Raw genomic sequence first — 17,108 nt, 5'->3', positions numbered from 1 at the left:
TATAGCACTTAATTGCAGACAATCTTTGTTCCGTTACCTATGTAATTATGAGCCCACCAATCCGCTATCAGAAAATCTCCATTGACAATCATGAACCACAGTAAGGAGGGTGGAAATCAAATAAAGATTCCTTAAAAAAGAAAAACAGGACTTCCAGGGTGGCACAGTGGTAAAGAATCTCTGCCTGCCAATGCAGGGGACATGGGTTTGATCCCTGGTCCGGGAAGAGTCCACATGCTGCGGAGCAACTAAGCCCATGCCGCCACAACTGCTGAGTCCGCGCACCCTAACAGCCTGCGCGCAGCAGTTTCTGGCCTGGAGGGGTACAACTACTGAAGCCCACCGCCTAGAGCTTGTGCTCCTGCAACAAGGGAAGCCACCACAACGGGAAGCACGTGCACTGCAACGAAGAGTAGCCCCCACTTGCTGCAATGAGAGAAAGCCTGTGCAAAGCAAGGAAGACCCAGTGCAGCCAAAAGTAAATGATTAATTAAAAACAATAGAAAAACCCATTTCGTTTAGAAATCTTAAATGATCTCTTAAGGAAAAATAGAAAATGTTCGTGATGCTTACTCTTAAAATTATGAACAGAAAACAAACCACTTTTAAATATTTACTTCATATGAATGTTTTGAAGTGACAAAGGAGAAAACAGAGACAGAAGAGAAGCAGAGGGATAAATATGGAGAAATAAGCTAAAAAGAAATGAGATCAAAAAAGACACATTAAAATGAAATGAAAGAAGATAAGGTGGGAGGAAACTACCAGTAGAAACTGACAGATGAAGAGGGTAAAGGAAAATTAAAAAATAAGGAGTCTAAGGAAGGGTAAGACACAAAAGGAAGAGAAAGATACACAGTAGAAAGGAGCTAGAGGAAAAGGTTAACCAATATCTGCAGGTTTTCCGTTGCTCCAAACTTCAAAAGTTTACTTGGTTCTGCTCAAGGAATGTGACTAAAGCAATTCATCAAAGGAGTTTCCCCCAAATTATACTACTTAGAACACTACTAATCATAGATTTTCATATTTTAAGAATAGCCCTTCAAATAAATGGTGAAAATGCTAGTTTAATCAAAGGTAAATAGGTTTCTTTACTCAAGACTTCTTGGCATCTTTGATATGAATTTTGTAAGAGAGAAATGGAATACAAGGATTTTCAAACTTATTTGATTAGAGAACCCATCCTTTAAAATGAATCACATGTTATGAGTGTTCTGCAGAACACACTTTGAGAAGCACTGCACTAGGAGGACATTATTCTTTGAGCTTTACAATCTCTGGCTGTAATTGTAATACCCCAAAGGCCAGACAACATGAAACAAAAGGCCAAGTCTGGCTTGAAGCTTCAGATTTTCTATCCCCATAGCTAATGTTGCTATATCTCATTTTATCTTCATATTGCCTTAAATGCTTTTCATGAGAAAAATTCAAAATTTATATTTTTACATTTGGTGCTGTCTATATGTCTAGTCATATTTACACTTATTTATCCCTATTAATACTGTTAAACAATATTTTTGTTTCCTTTCCTGATAAACTTCTTCCACTATGATGATTAAAAAATAGAAGTGATGATTGCTAGTTTCACCCAGTGCCTACAATGCCAAATCCATCTTCCCTTTCCCCCGAGCACATGGTAGCCCTGCATAAGTGTGGCCTTATAACCTATTTCTCCTCAATGAATTGAGAGCTGAAGGAATCTGCACCACACTGGCCTTGCCTGCTTAAAAGAAACATTGCTTGGTTTAGATCCTTTCTTTCCCCTCTCCCCGAACAGGCACACAGTGTGCCTACACCCAGCTTTGTCCACAGAGATGATGATAATGTTCTAGGGATGGTAGGAAAGTAAGAGAGAATGATCTCTCTCTTGAATGACGGCCTGGATAGTAAGAGAGTAAGAGAGAAGGCATCTGAATGATGGTCCTGAATGATGGACCACTTACCTTGAGACTGTTAAACAAGAGAGAAATGAATTATCATTAAATAAGGCACTGTAATTATAAGTATCCTTAATACAGCAATTTAACATTTATTCTGACTAAAACACAGCGTTAATAACAAAAAGTTTAACAATTGAGTATTATGCTACGATTTACAGATGCTCACATGTTCATCATTTTTCTCAACTTTCTTCACTTTGATTTTGTTCTCTTTTTTTGTGTGACTAGTTACTGGCTACAAGCATATTAATATATGCTCTGAACTTTAAAAACTAAGGCTTTATCAATTATTACTTTAATAAAGTTGGGTAAAAAAAAAGATGGGTAAAAAAAAGATGAAAAGTGAAAGTTGCTCAGTCCTGTTCTGACTCTTTGCAACACCATGGACTATACAGTCCATGGAATTCTCCAAGCCAGAATACTGGAGTGGGTAGCCTTTCCCTTCTCCAGGGGATCTTCCCAACCAAGGGATCGAACCCAGGTCTTCCACATTGCAGGCAGATTCTTCACCAGATGAACCATGAGGGAAGCCTGCCCCCTCCCGTCCCTCCCCTCCAAGAAAAAGGTAACTTAAGGCTATTTATATCATAATCATAAGCTCACTACTTTGTTGTCCTATAACATATTTGTTTATGCTTTTAAGCTATCTCCTGAACTGTCTAAAACTGATTTGTTTTTGCTTATATCTGATCACCAACAAATCTCTAAACAGAATGTAAATGGAATGTTTCCCACAAATTCCTGATTACAGTTAAACAGTATGATTACAACTAATGACAGGACTATACATTCATGAACTAAATAGTGCCTTTCTATGAAACAAATGCACTTACTCAAAATAAGTATCTGTATTTTCTTAGAGGAAGGTACAGAATGATTTAACAATAACTGTTTAATGCAATTTTATGGAGAAATTGTTCTGCTAAATGAGAGAAAAGCAAGTATTTGGAGGCAGCCACTGAATAAATTTAGGAATACATCTTTGGTAAACAGCCAAACAAAATATAGTATGACTCACTGTCAGTAAGTGTTCCCTAAATGTCCTTGCATTATTATGAGTGTTACTGTCTGATTTAAATGTGTATGTGTGTGCTCAGTCATGTCTGACTCCTTGTGACCCCATGGACTTTAGCCCACCAGCCTCCTGTGTCCATGGAATTTTCCAGGCAAGAATACTGGAGTGAGTTGCCATTTCTTACTCTAGGGGAATCTTCCCTACCCAGGGATCAAACCCTTGTCTCCTGAATTCGCAGGTGGATTCTTTACCACTGGGTTACCTGGGAAGCCAGTTTAAATAGTACATATAAAGTAAATGTACATTCTTCTTAAAGGCAATAAAAAACAAGGATGTATTTAGCAGAAAAGATCTTTAAAATCTAACAATTTAACCAACCCTTACAATAAGTTTAAGAGCTACTTTTATGGATTAAAGACCTAAATGGAAGACCAGAAACTATAAAACTTTTAGAGGAAAACAAGGGTAGAACACTCTTTGATGTAAATCACAACAAGATCCTCTATGACCCACCTCCCAGAGTAAGGGAAATAAAAACAAAAATAAACAAATGGGACCTAGTTAAACTTAAAAGCTTTTGTACAATGAAGGAAACTATAAGCAAGGTGAAAAGGCAGCCTTCAGAATGGGAGAAAATAGCAGCAAACAAAACAACTGACAAAGAATTAATCTCCAAAATATAAAAGCAGCTCATAAAGCTCAATACCAGAAAAACGACCCAATCAAAAAGTGGGCAAAAGAACTAAATAGACATTTCTCCAAAGAAGACATACAGATGGCTAATAGAAACATGAAAAGATGCTCAACATCACTCATTACTAGAAAAATGCAAATCAAAACCACAATGAGGTATCATCTCACACAGGTCAGAATGGCCGCCATCAAAAAGTCTACAAACAATAAATGCTGGAGAGGATATGGAAAAAAGGGAACCCTCTCACACTGTTGGTGGGAATGCAAAGTGGTACAGCCACTATGGAGAAACAGTGTGGAGATTCCTTAAAAAACTGAGACTAGAACTACCATAAGACTCAGCAATCCCACTGCTGGGCATACACACTAAGGAAACCAGAATTGAAAGAGACACATGTACCCCAATGTTCATTGCAGCACCCTTTACAATAAATAAGACATGGAAGCAACGTAGATGTCCATCAGCAGATGAATGGATAAGGAAGTTATGGTACATATACACAATGGAATATTGCTCAGCTATAAAAAAAGAACGCATTTGAGTTAGTTCTAACGAGGTGGATGAAACTGGAGCCGATTATACAGAGTGAAGTAAGTCGGAAAGAGAAACACCAACACAGTATATGACAATCCTATGTGCAAGGCAGCAAAAGAGACACAGATGTAAAGAACAGACTTTTGGACTCTGTGGGAGAAGGCGGGGGTGGGACGATTTGAGAGAATAGCATTGAAACATGTATATTACCATATATAAAATAGAGGACCAGTGCAAGTCCAATGCATGAAGCAGGGCACGCAAAGCCGATGCTCTGGGACAACCAGAGGGATGGGGTGGGGACGGAGGTGGGAGGGAGGTTCAGGATGGGGGGACACATGTGCACCCATGGCTGATTCATGTCGATGTATGGCAAAAACCACCGCAGTACTGTAAAGTAATTAGGCTCCAGTTAAAATAAATTAATTAAAAAATATTTTTAATATTTAAAAGAGTTACTTTTAAGGAAAGCATTTTAGACTCAAGAAGATTTTACTACCTATACTTAACTATCAGTAGTTGCTAGATGTTTAAGGTATAAAGTAATGGTATAGAAGTTAAGGTATAAAGAACATGTTTTCACTATATTCACTTTAGTGGCTCAGAGGGTAAGGAGTCTGCCTGCAATGCGGGAGACCTGGGTTTGATCCCTAGATTGGGAAGATCCCCTGGAGAAGGAAATGGCAACCCACTCCAGTATTCTTGCCTGGAAAATTCCATGGATGGAGGAGCCTGGCGGGCTACAGTACATGGGGTTGCAAAGAGTCAGACATGACTGAGCAACTTCACTTCACTTTAGAGGGTAGAGCAAGAGCTATAGTAAATGCTTTTTACTGACCATGAAATATCTTAACGTTCATCTCTGATTGAGATCATAAGTGAATAAATTTGCTGTCAACCTTACAATGGTAAAACTGTAATGAATCTTAGAGATCATAATGACTCCATTTTATAGATGAGGAATTAAGAGTTTGAAAAATTATTTTAAAGGAGGCTTTTTCTCTTTTTCTCAGAGAAGTAGGCTGATCTCACTCAGAATGGGTGTTGGATGGGGGGAGGGGGAGCCATGTTTGGGAAGTATGGTTAAGAAGTACCTATTCCAAAAGCAGAAGACTACAAAATGTTTGCTTTAATGAGTTCCAGTTGATAATAGAACCTTAAAAGAGTCCCAAACACTATAATATATCAGATCCCTTACCTTCCTCTAAAAAAAAAGTTCTTGAATCCTAAAAATTTTAAATGTGCTTCATATCTGATTCCATCTTAAATATCTAGGAAATGCATACAATTTACATTTAGTTTTTATTTGGCAGTCACTTTTGTGAAATCCTTCAGGGTTTCAATGAGCATGTAGAATGAGACTATTTATTTGTATTCCTCCGCCATGTAGAAAAGTATTTTCTGATCTTTTATCACCCTGGAACATTAAGTATCTATTATAAATAAAATAAAGGAAAAGTTCCTAACAAATCTCAGTATGTACATCTCTCTTTTCTCCAACAAAGCACCAGTGATGACAAACTTCTAAAGACAACTCAATCCTTAAAAAACAATAACAATGAAACACAAAAACTCAGCTGTGTCTGTGTCCTTGGTGGCTGTACTAGACACACTCTCACGGGTCCTGGCCCTGTATTTCTGATGACCACATTCGGTGCTGTGAGATGTTCAGACCATTACCGCATTCATCTCTGTCTGCACGGTGCCCAATGAGCTCATGCTGTAATCTGGGCTGGAGCACTGCTTGCTGTGAAGCTAAACGGATCAATCACGAATCTGGGAATCCTTCTATGCAGTTCTCCGGGGCCGCATAGATGGGAAGCTGCTCGGTCAGAGGAGGAAAATTGGAGCTTGGAGAAGGGTGGCCAGGTCAGGGCGTGAGAAGCGAGGGACGCTGAGTTTGGGGAGAAGGCAGCGGGGGAGCCGAAGAGTTGGGGATCAAAATGCCAGCAGGGCCAGAGTGCTGGGTAAGAGGGGCTGGTGAGGGTGACCTGGGTTCAGGCGGGAAAGGAAAAACGGAAAGGGGGCGCAGGAAATGGGAGCCAAAGAAAGAAGTGAGAAATTGCGGAGGAGGAAGTCGTCCCTGGAAGAGGAGGGGCAAAGGGGAAGCGAGAATGGAGTGTTTGCACTTTCGAGAGGGAAGGGCCAGAGCTACTCCCGACTCGGGCCGGTGCGGACAACGCTTAGGGAGGGGGCCCCAGGCGGACGGAGGGGGCGGTGCGGTCCCTGGGGGGGGGTGGGTCCCAGCGCCGGGGGTCCTACCTGAACCGCTCCTGTCCCGCCGTGTCCCAGAGCTGCAGCTTTATCCTCTTGCCGGGCTCGATCTCCAGCAGGCGGGAGAAGAAGTCCACGCCGACTGTGGGGTCGCAGGCTGGGGAGCGCAGCCCAGGGAAGCGGCCCTGAGTGAAGCGGTGCAGGAGGCACGACTTTCCCACGGTGGAGTCCCCGATGACGATGAGGCGGAACTGGTAGATCCAGATGGTCTCCATCGCTCACGTGCCCAGCGGACTCTAAGGCCGCCCCACCCTCCTACCCGCCGCCGGGCAAATAAAGCGGCGGGAACTGTCCGTTCAGCACCTCCCCAGCGCCCGCCAGCCGGCTTCCAGCATATTCCTGCGGCTGCGGCCGCCACTAGGTCCCCGCCCTCTCTGGAGGGAGAGGCGGGGCCCGGCAGGGGAAGGGGCGGGGCTTCAGGCCAGGGGGCGGGGCAGGGTCGTGAGGAGGAAGCGGCTTGGCGGGCGGGGGGCGGGGGGCGGGGGGCGCGGGATTGTCTAGCTGCTCGCGAATTCCCGCCCCCGACCTCTGTAAATCACTTTTCCCCAAAGCTCACTGGGCGTTTTGGGTGTGGTGGAAGGACGTGACGGCAGCAATGACCAATGAAAATGAAACAAGGGCTCAACTCTGGGAGGGTCAGCCAATGAAAAGTGAAAATCATTTTCTTTTAGAGGCGTCAGGGCGGGCTTGTCAGATTCCGGCTCTGATTTTTGAAAATGTGGTTTCCACTTTCATCGGGTTTGATCAGCTCTGTGACCACTGTTGCCGAACCAGATATCTTTGCGGCTTTCTGCTCTCCATCCTTATTGACTGCTACCTCCCAGGTGTTCTAAGGTGAAAGAGTTGAGAGCAAAGTTGAAATAAATTTGCAGAGCAAGTTCCGGATGCTTCAAGCAAGGACTTTGGCCGTTGCTCATGCCACGACCATCTCTTCATTATTGCTTTCATTACTACGGAAGAATGACAAAAATGCCAATCGCCTCCATCGGGCCTTTCAGTTTGGGGAAGGAGAGAAGGAAAGAAAATGAAATGGTGAGATATTCATGAAAGCTCCCATTCTTCTCAATCTCTGTTCTTCATGTCGGAAAAAATCCCATAGTGGTCTCTACGTAGCTTGTTTCTGGTCAGGAATCTAAGTAAACAAAGCACACCTGAATTCTGGGGAGATTCTCATGCCTTTCTTCAGACCGTTTAATAATGAATTCAAGGTTTATCTTTTAAAAGTTAAGCAGTTTTAAAGTGTATTTTTGTTAAAATAGAATTTTAACAATTCAACTTTTTTCTTGTCCACATCCAAACTTATACTTTTGTTATTCAGCTTTACTTCCTTTCTTGTTTAGGAGGAATAAGTTTTGTTTTCCACGATATGTTTAATCCTCTTTTTAAAACTTTTTTTGTTATTGTTGAAAGTAGTCTTTATTTCATGACATTTATCCCTCAAATCTCCCCCTTTCCAATTGTTTGTACTTCCAAAGGACACACTCAAATAATCACAATCCTGAAACCAAGCAAAACATCTTTCTATTGTGTCTTTTCTTTAGATTTTTGCTTTGGCTATTATTATCCTTTTCAAATGTTAAAAAAAGAACTATCTATTCCCATTTCTCACCCACCAGTTAGTCTTCAGCCTGCTCCATGACCAATATGTACCTGACATTGGTTCTGATAAGGTTGCCAGGGACTTTGCAACTACCAAATCTACTCCTCCTCACCCTGAAATGGAGCAGGACTCTATAGTCCTTGCGCCTGCTCCATCACGTCCTCTGCTTGCCTGTTGTCTGTGAAAAAATTTAGCCAAGGAACAAGTTTAATCAGAGAAGTGAGAAATGCTGAAACAAAGGAAACTAAATAATAATAATGTAGTCATTAAGAATAGTCAAGGACTGTTAGCTCTTTCTCAACAGCTATAGATAATATCATGAGTCATATCCTATGAGCTCTCTTATAGATACTAAAACACCAGGTGGAAAAGTTAGCTACATGATGACTGGCCTGTACCCAGGACATGACCTGCCACAATTCCAAGAACTGGCCCCTAAGAAATGGGAACAAGTGAACCTGGAACTGAATATTCAGTTCAGTTCAGTTCAGTTCAGTAGCTCAGTCATGCCCGACTCTTTGCGACCCCATGAATCGCAGCATGCCAGGCCTCCCTCTCCATCACCAACTCCCGGAGTCCACCCAAACCCATGTCCATTGAGTCGGTGATGCCATCCAGCCATCTCATTCTCTGTGGTCCCCTTCTCCTCCTGCCCCCAATCCCTCCCAGCATCAGGGTCTTTTCCAATGAGTCAGTTCTTCACATCCGGTGACCAAAGTATTGGACTTTCAGCTTCAGCATCAGTCCTTCCAATGAACACCCAGGACTGATCTTCTTCGGGATGGGCTGGTTGGATCTCCTTGCAGTCCAAGGGACTCTCAAGAGTCTTCTCCAACATCACAGTTCAAAAGCATCAATTTTTCGGTGCTCAGCTTTCTTCACAGTCCAACTCTCACATCCATACATGACCACTGGAAAAACCATAACCTTGACTAGACAGACCTTTGTTGTCAAAGTAATGTCTCTGCTTTTTAATATGCTATCTAGGTTGGTCATAACTTTCTTTCAAGGAGTAAGCGTCTTTTAATTTCATGCTGCAATCACCATCCACAATGATTTTGGAGCCCCCCAAAAGAAAATCTGACACTGTTTCCACTGTTTCCCCATCTATTACTTTGGAGTGATGGGATCAGATGCCATTATCTTAGTTTTCTGAATGTTGAGCTTTAAGCCAACTTTTTCACTCTCCTCTTTCACTTTCATCAAGAGGCTTTTTAGTTCCTCTTCCCTTTCTGCCATAAGGGTGGTGTCATCTGCATATCTGAGGTTATTGATATTTCTCCTGGCAATCTTGATTCCAGCTTGTGCTTCATCCAGCCCAGCATTTCTCGTGATGTACTCTGCATATAAGTTAATAAGCAGGGTGACAGGCTTGACATACTCCTTTTCCTATTTGGAACCAATCTGTTGTTCCATGTCCAGTTCTAACTGTTGCTTCCTGACCTGCATACAGGTTTCTCAAGAGGCAAGTCAGGTGGTCTGATATTCCCATCTCTTTCAGAATTTTCCACAGTTTATTGTGATCTACACAGTCAAAGGCTTTGGCATAGTCAATAAAGCAGAAATAGATGCTTTTCTGAAACTCTCTTGCTTTTTCCATGATCCAGAAGATGTTGGCAATTTGATCTCTGGTTCCTCTGCCTTTTCTAAAACCACCTTGAACATCTGGAAGTTCACGGTTCATGTATTGCTGAAGCCTGGCTTGGAGAATTTTGAGCATTACTTTACAAGCGTGTGAAATAAGTGCAATTGTGCTGTAGTTTGAGCATTCTTTGGCATTGCCTTTCTTTGGGATTAGATTGAAAACTGACCTTTCCAGTCCTGTGGCCACTGCTGAGTTTTCCAAGTTTGTTGGCATATTGAGTGTAGCACTTTCACAGCATCATCTTTCAGGATTTGAAATAGCTCAACTAGAATTCCATCACCTCCACTAGCTTTGTTTGTAGTGATGCTTTCTAAGGCCCACTTGACTTCACGTTCCAGGATGTCTGACTCTAGGTGAGTGATCACACCATCGTGATTATCTGGGTCGTGAAGATCTTTTTTGTACAGTTCTTCTGTGTATTCTTGCCACCTTTTCTTAATATCTTCTGCTTCTGTTAGGCCCATACCATTTCTGTCTTTATCGAACCCATCTTTGCCTGAAATCTTCCCTTGATATCTCTAATTTTCTTGAAGAGATCTGTAGTCTTTCCCATTCTTTCCCATTCCTGTTGTTTTCCTCTATTTCTTTGCATTGATCACTGAGGAAGGCTTTCTTATCTCTCCTGGTTATTCTCTGGAACTCTGCATTCAAATGGGAATATCTTCCCTTTTCTCCTTTATTTTTCACTTCTCTTCTTTCACAGCTATTTGTAAGGCTTCCTCCGACAACCATTTTGCCTTTGTGCATTTCTTTTCCATGGGGATGGTCTTGATCCCTGTCTCCTGTACAATGTCATGAACCTCCGTCCATAGTTCATCAGGCTCTCTGTCTATCAGATCTAGTCCCTTAAATATATTTCTCACTTCCACTGTATAGTCATAAGGGATTTCATTTAGGCCATACCTGAGTGGTCTAGTGGTTTTCCCTACTTTCTTTAGTTTAAGTCTGAATTTGGCAATAAGGAGTTCATGATCTGAGCCACAGTCAACTCCAGGTCTTGTTTTTGCTGACTGTATAGAGCTTCTCCATTTTTGGCTGCAAAGAATATAATCAATCTGATTTCGGTGTTGACCATCTGGTGATGTCCATGTGTAGAGTCTTCTTTTGTGTTGTTGAAAGAGGGTGTTTGCTATGACCAGTGCGTTCTCTTGGCAAAACTCTATTAGCCTTTGCCCTGCTTCATTCCGTACTCCAAGGCCAAATTTGCCTGTTACTCCAGGTATTTCTTGACTTCCTACTTTTGCATTCCAGTACCCTCTAATGAAAAGGACATCTTTTTTGGGTGTTAATTCTAAAACGTCTTGTAGGTCTTCATAGAACCATTCAACTTCAGCTTCTTCAGTATTACTGGTTGGGGCATAGGCTTGGATTACCGTGATATTGAATGGTTTGCCTTGGAAGTGAACAGAGGTCATTCTGTCATTTTTGAGATTGCATCCAAGTACTGCATTTTGGACTCTTTTGTTGACCATGATGGCTACTCCATTTCTTCTAAGGGATTCCTGCCCACACTAGTAGATATAATGGTCATCTGAGTTATTTTTTTTCCATTTATTTTTATTAGTTGGGGGCTAATTACTTTATAATATTGTAGTGGTTTTTGCCATACATTGACCTGAATCAGCCATAGATTTACATGTGTTCCCCATCCTGAACCCCCCTCCCACCTCCCTCCCCACGCATACCTCTGGGTCTTCCCAGTGCACCAGCCCTGAGCACTTGTCTAGAGGTGACTCACTGTTTGCAGATGACATGATCCTCTACATAGAAAACCCTAAAGACTCTACCAGAAAATTACTAGAGCTAATCAATGAATATAGTAAAGTTGCAGGATATAAAATTAACACAGAGAAATCTGTTGCATACCTATACACTAACAAAGAGAAAATAGAAAAAGAAATTAAGGAAACAATACTATTCACCATTGCAACAAAAAGAATAAAATACTTAGGAGTATATTTACCTAAAGAAATAAAAGACCTATACATAGAAAACTATAAAACACTGATGAAAGAAATCAAAGAGGACACAAATAGATGGAGAAATATACTGTGTTCATGGATTGGAAGAATCAATATTGTCAAAATGAGTATACTACCCAAAGCAATCTATAGATTCAATGTAATCCCTGTCAAGCTACCAATGGTATTATTCTTCACAGAACTAGAACAAATAATCTCACAATTTGTATGGAAATACAAAAAACCTCTAATAGCCAAAGCAATCTTGAGAAAGAAGAATGGAACTGGAGGAATCAGCCTGCCTGACTTCAGGCTCTACTACAAAGCCACAGTCATCAAGACAGTATGGTACAAAGACAGAAATATAGATCAATGGAACAAAATAGAAAGCCCAGAGATAAATCCACATACCTATGGACACCTTGTCTTCGACAAAGGAGGCAAGAATATACAATGGAAAAAAGACAACCTCTTTAACAAGTGGTGCTGGGAAAACTGGTCAACCACTTGTAAAAGAATGAAACTAGAACACTTTCTAACACCATACACAAAAGTAAACTCAAAATGGATTAAAGATCTAAATGTAAGGTCATCTGAGTTAAATTTACCCATTTCAGTCCATTTTAGTTCACTGATTCCTAGAATGTCGACATTCACTCTTGCCATCTCTTGTTTGACCACTTCCAATTTGCCTTGATTCATGGACTTAACATTCCAGGTTCCTATGCTTATTCAGTTAAGGATGGCCAAATGACAGAGCTGTGATCAATGAGACATAAAGCTTTTGTTTTCCTGATAACAAAACCCTTACTGGCCATCACTTTGTTGCCTTTCTTTTTCCTTCCTACCTGGAAGATGTAACAGCCACGTGTGACCATAGAGGTGAAGGCTAGATGCTTAAGGTGGTCATAGGAGAGAGAGCAGCAACCTGAGACCCTGATGGACTTGTTGATCTGTGGTACCAGTTCTGGACATCTTCTTGTTTGAGATAAATTAACCAGTACCTCTTTAAGCCAGTGGTGACTGAATTTTCTGTAAGCATGGCCTAAATGCTTTTATTTCTTGGTTTCTACAGAAGCATTCTTTCTTAGTTTCTTGTTCCTTTGATCCATATCTCACATATTAAAGTTCATAAGAGGTCTGTCTTTCCTTTCTTTACCCTTTCCCCCTGTTTTCCTTCACTTTGAGCTGTTTCTCATGATTTAATCTACTCTAGTGACTTCAGTTACTCCCTTACCAAAATCATATGTCCTCCCCCAACCCTTGCTCTGTATTCAGATTCATATTTCAAACTACCTCTCCTCTTAGATGTTATGTAGACATTTCACAGTTGACTCTGTGTTGGTTAGGATTCTTTGAAAAAAGTTTTAGTTAGGGTGATATAAAAAGATGAGTGTGCTTATCATAAGAGTACAGAGGTATTTTCACAGAGTCCACAGGCTGGTGTGCAGCTGTTATCAGGAAGGGGTTAGAACCAGGAAAGGGAAAGATCTAAAGAATCCAGGGAGCATGTGTCCCTGTCTCTCCTATATTTCTTTCTGTTTGACATCTGCTTAATCCTTATCTCCCTGCAAATCAGCTTTCCCTGCTACTTAGTCCCTATGGAAAACTGTAGTTGCTTCAGTTTCAAAGTTAGATATTTAGACACATATGGAAACCAATTATAATTTTTCTGTACAGACAGTCAGGTTGACCCAGTTCAGAATACGTGTTCATATCAAAGAGATATGGTCAGGGGAAGAGGAACAACAGCACGTCAATCACTTTGTATGGGGTATGTGGGATATTAGCAGTCCTGGAGGAAGGATGGTTCAGTGCCTTCCCTTTGTGTCAAAAATATATTCTCTATAATGTCCAATAGTGAACTCAGTGGCTTAAAAATTTTTTTTTTAATTTTTATTGGAGTATAGTTGATTTACAATGTTGTATTAGTATCAGGTGTACAGCAAAGTGAATCAGATATATATATATTATATATATATATATATATTTATATTTATAATATATATATACATGTATCCACTATTTTTTTAAATGTATATTCTTTTCCCGTATAGGCCATTACAGAGTACTGTTGTTGTTGCTATTCAGTCACTCAGTCATGTCCGACTCTTTGCAAACCCATGGACTGCAGTATGACATGCTTCCCTGTCCATCACCATCTCCTGGAGTTTGCTCAAACTCATGTCCAATGACTCAGTGATGCCATCCAACCATCTCATCCTCTCTCGTCCCTTTCTCCTCCTGCCTTCAGTTTGTTCCAACATAAGGGTCTTTTCCAATGAGTCACCTCTTCATATCAGGTGGCCAAAGTATTGGCGCTTCAGCTTTAGCATTGGTCCTTCTAATGAATATTCAGGATTGATTTCCTTTGCAGTCAAACCAGGATTGACTGGATTGATCTCCTTGCAGTCCAAGGGACTCTCAAGAGTCTTCTCCAACAGCACAGTTCAAAAGTATCAATTCTTTGGCGCTCAGCTTTCTTTATGGTCCAACTCTCACATCCATACATGACTGCTGGAAAAACCATAGCTTTGACTATACAGACCTTTGTCAGCAAAGTAATGACTCTGCTTTTTAATACACTATCCAGATTGGTCACAGCTTTTCTTCCAAGGAGCAAACGTGTTTTAATTTCATGGCTTCAGTCACCATCTGTAGTGATTTTGGAGCCCAAGAAAATAAAGTTTGCCACTGTTTCCAATTTTTGCCCATCTATTTACCATGAAGTGATGGGACCAGATGCCATGATCTTAGTTATTTGAATGTTGAGTTTTAAGCCAGCATTTTCACTCTCCTCTTTCACTTTCATCAAGAGGCTCTTTAGTTCTTCTTCACTTTCTGCCATAAGGGTGGTGTCATCTGCATATCTGAGGTTATTGATATTTCTCCCAGAAATCTTGATTCCAGCTTGTGCTTCATCCAAACTGGTGTTTCTCATGATGTACTCTGCATATAATTTAAATAAGCAGGTGACAATATACAGTCTTGACATACTCCATTCCCAATTTTGAACCAGTCTGTTGTTCCATGTCCAGTTCTAACTGTTGCTTCTTGACCCATATACAGATTTCTCAAGAGGCAGATAAAGTGTTCTGGTATTCCCATCTCTTGAAGAATTTTCCATAATTTGTTGTGATGCAGACAGTCAAAGTCTTTAGTGTAGTCAATGAAGCAGAAGTAGATGTGTTTATGGAATTCTCTTGCTTTTCCTAAGATCCAATGGATGTTGGCAAGTTGATCTCTGGTCCCTCTGCCTTTTCTAAATCCAGCTTGAATATTTGGAAGTTCTTGGTTAATGTAGTATTGAAACCTGGCTTGGAGAATTTTGAGCACTATTTGCTAACATGTGAAATGAGCACTATTGTGCGGTAGTTTGAACATTCTTTGGCATTGCCCTTCTTTGGGATTTGGATGAAAACTGACCTTTTCCAGTCGTGTGGCCACTGCTGAGTTTTCCATATTTGCTGATGAAGATGAATTCGGTGGCTTTCTTACTGTTTTCTTTTACTGTGTATTACAATTTGGTTAATGGTGTTAGTGTCTATCCTAGCTCCTTAGACACATGAAAGCTTTTGGTACTGATTTGAGAGGCCAGGAGTTTGTGTTGCATAAAGGGGAGAGGTGAAATTGGTCTAAAGGTGGCAGAATGTAGAGCTAATTATTAGTTAATAATCTGATAGATAGTATCCAGAACAAAAGTAAAATGGAAAGGAATTTAGGCAGGCCTTAGAGTAATGGGTAGAAGGAGCAGATATAGCTATAAGCTAACAGAATGAAAACTGGGGAATCCATCCCAAAGAAAGGTTTGTATGAGATGTCAGAATATGGCTTGGTTAGATACCACCAGTCAGAGGAAAAGCATGTGACTTTTTATAAGGTCCTCAACCTCAGGAGAGATCTAATGAGGACAGTAAGGAAATTTAGACACCACATTCAGTTGATTAAGATAGAATAAAAACTTCATCTATCTTGGAATCTTCACTCTTCTTTGTTGTATTCTACCAATCATTAAGCCTTGTTGCCTTTACTTCAACAGTATCTTATAGATTTATGACATTTCTGAACTTCCCACTATCACTGTCTGTTCATTTCATTCTCTTATCACTTTAGGCTACACTGTTCAAGGGCATCTCTGTTAGTTTCCTAGGCCTGAAGTAAAAGACTACCACAAAAGGAGTGGCTTCAAATAACAGAAGAGGAATTGCTTAAAATGCTGGACTGGATAAATCACAAGCTGGAGTCAAGATTGCCAGGAGAAATATCAATAACCTCAGATATGCAGATGATACCACCCTTATAGCAGAAAGTGAAGAGAAACTAAAGAGCGCTTGATGAAGGTGAAAGAGGAGAGTGAAAAAACTGGCTTAAAACTCAACTTTCAAAAAACGAAGATCATGGCACCGGGTCCCATCACTTCATGGCAAATAGATGGGGAGATGATGGAAACAGTGATAAACTTCATTTTCTTAGGCTCCAAAATCACTGTGGATGGTGACTGCAGCCATGAAATTAAAAGACGCTTGCTCCTTGGAAGAAAAGCTATGACAAACCTACACAGCATATTAAAAAGCAGAAACTTTACTTTGTCGACAAATGTCTGTATAGTCAAAGCTGTGGTTTTTCCAGTAGTCGTGTATGGATGTGAGAGTTTGACCATAAAGAAGGCTGAGTGCCGAAAAACTGATGCTTTTGAGCTGTGGTGACAGTCTCTGGGACTTCAGGGAAATCAATCCAGTCAATCCTAAAGGAAATCAATCCTGGATATTCATTGGAAGAACTGATGCTGAAGCTGAAGCTCCAGATGCAAAGAGCTGGCTCATTGAAAAAGACCCTGATGCTGGGAAAGATAAAAAGCAGGAGGAGAAAGGGACGACAGAGGACGAGATGGTTGGATGGCATCATCAACTCAATGGTCATGAGTTTAAGCAAGTTCTGCAAGATGATGAAGGGCAGGAAAGAGTGGGGTGCTGCAGTCCATGGGGTCGCAAAGAGTTGGACACAACTGAGCAACTGAACAACAACAACAAAATAACAGAAATTTATTGGCTTATAGTTCTAGTGCTAGAAATAAAAAATCAGGGTGTCAGTAGAATTGGTTGCTTCCTTAAAAAAATTGTATTTATTTATTTGGCTGTGTTGGGTCTTAATTGACATGTGGAATCTTTCATTGCAGGGAGTGGTCTTAGTAGTTGCCCCACAGCATGTGGGATCTTAATTCCCTGACCAGGGATGGAACCTAGGTCTCCTGCATTAAAAGGTGGGTTCTCAATCAATGGACACCAGGGAAGTCCCAGCTTGATTCCTTCTGAGGGCTGTGAGCAAGACTATATTCCATCCTTCTTTCTTAACTTCTGGTGGTTTACTGGTGATCTTTGTTTGGAGTTACTTGGACTATGGATGTATCACTCCAGTTCTCCACCTTCACATGTCATTTTCCCCTAG

General features: G+C 40.9%; 1 protein-coding gene across 1 annotated transcript in view; it reads right to left on the bottom strand.

Moving 5' to 3' along the window:
* Positions 1-6,813, bottom strand: part of RAB39A (RAB39A, member RAS oncogene family) — a 34,868-nt gene extending 28,055 nt beyond the window's left edge. The window contains exon 1 of the mRNA XM_043898300.1: positions 6,446-6,813. Coding sequence (XP_043754235.1) covers positions 6,446-6,672 — 227 coding nt within the window. The 5' untranslated portion in view covers positions 6,673-6,813. The remainder of the gene's footprint in view (positions 1-6,445) is intronic.
* Positions 6,814-17,108: the final 10,295 nt, after the last annotated feature.

This window comes from Cervus elaphus, chromosome 1 (genome assembly GCF_910594005.1).
Source record: "Cervus elaphus chromosome 1, mCerEla1.1, whole genome shotgun sequence".
NCBI lineage: Eukaryota > Metazoa > Chordata > Mammalia > Artiodactyla > Cervidae > Cervus > Cervus elaphus.
Note: the sequence above shows the minus strand (reverse complement) of the source record. Positions and strands in the feature narration are given on the sequence as shown.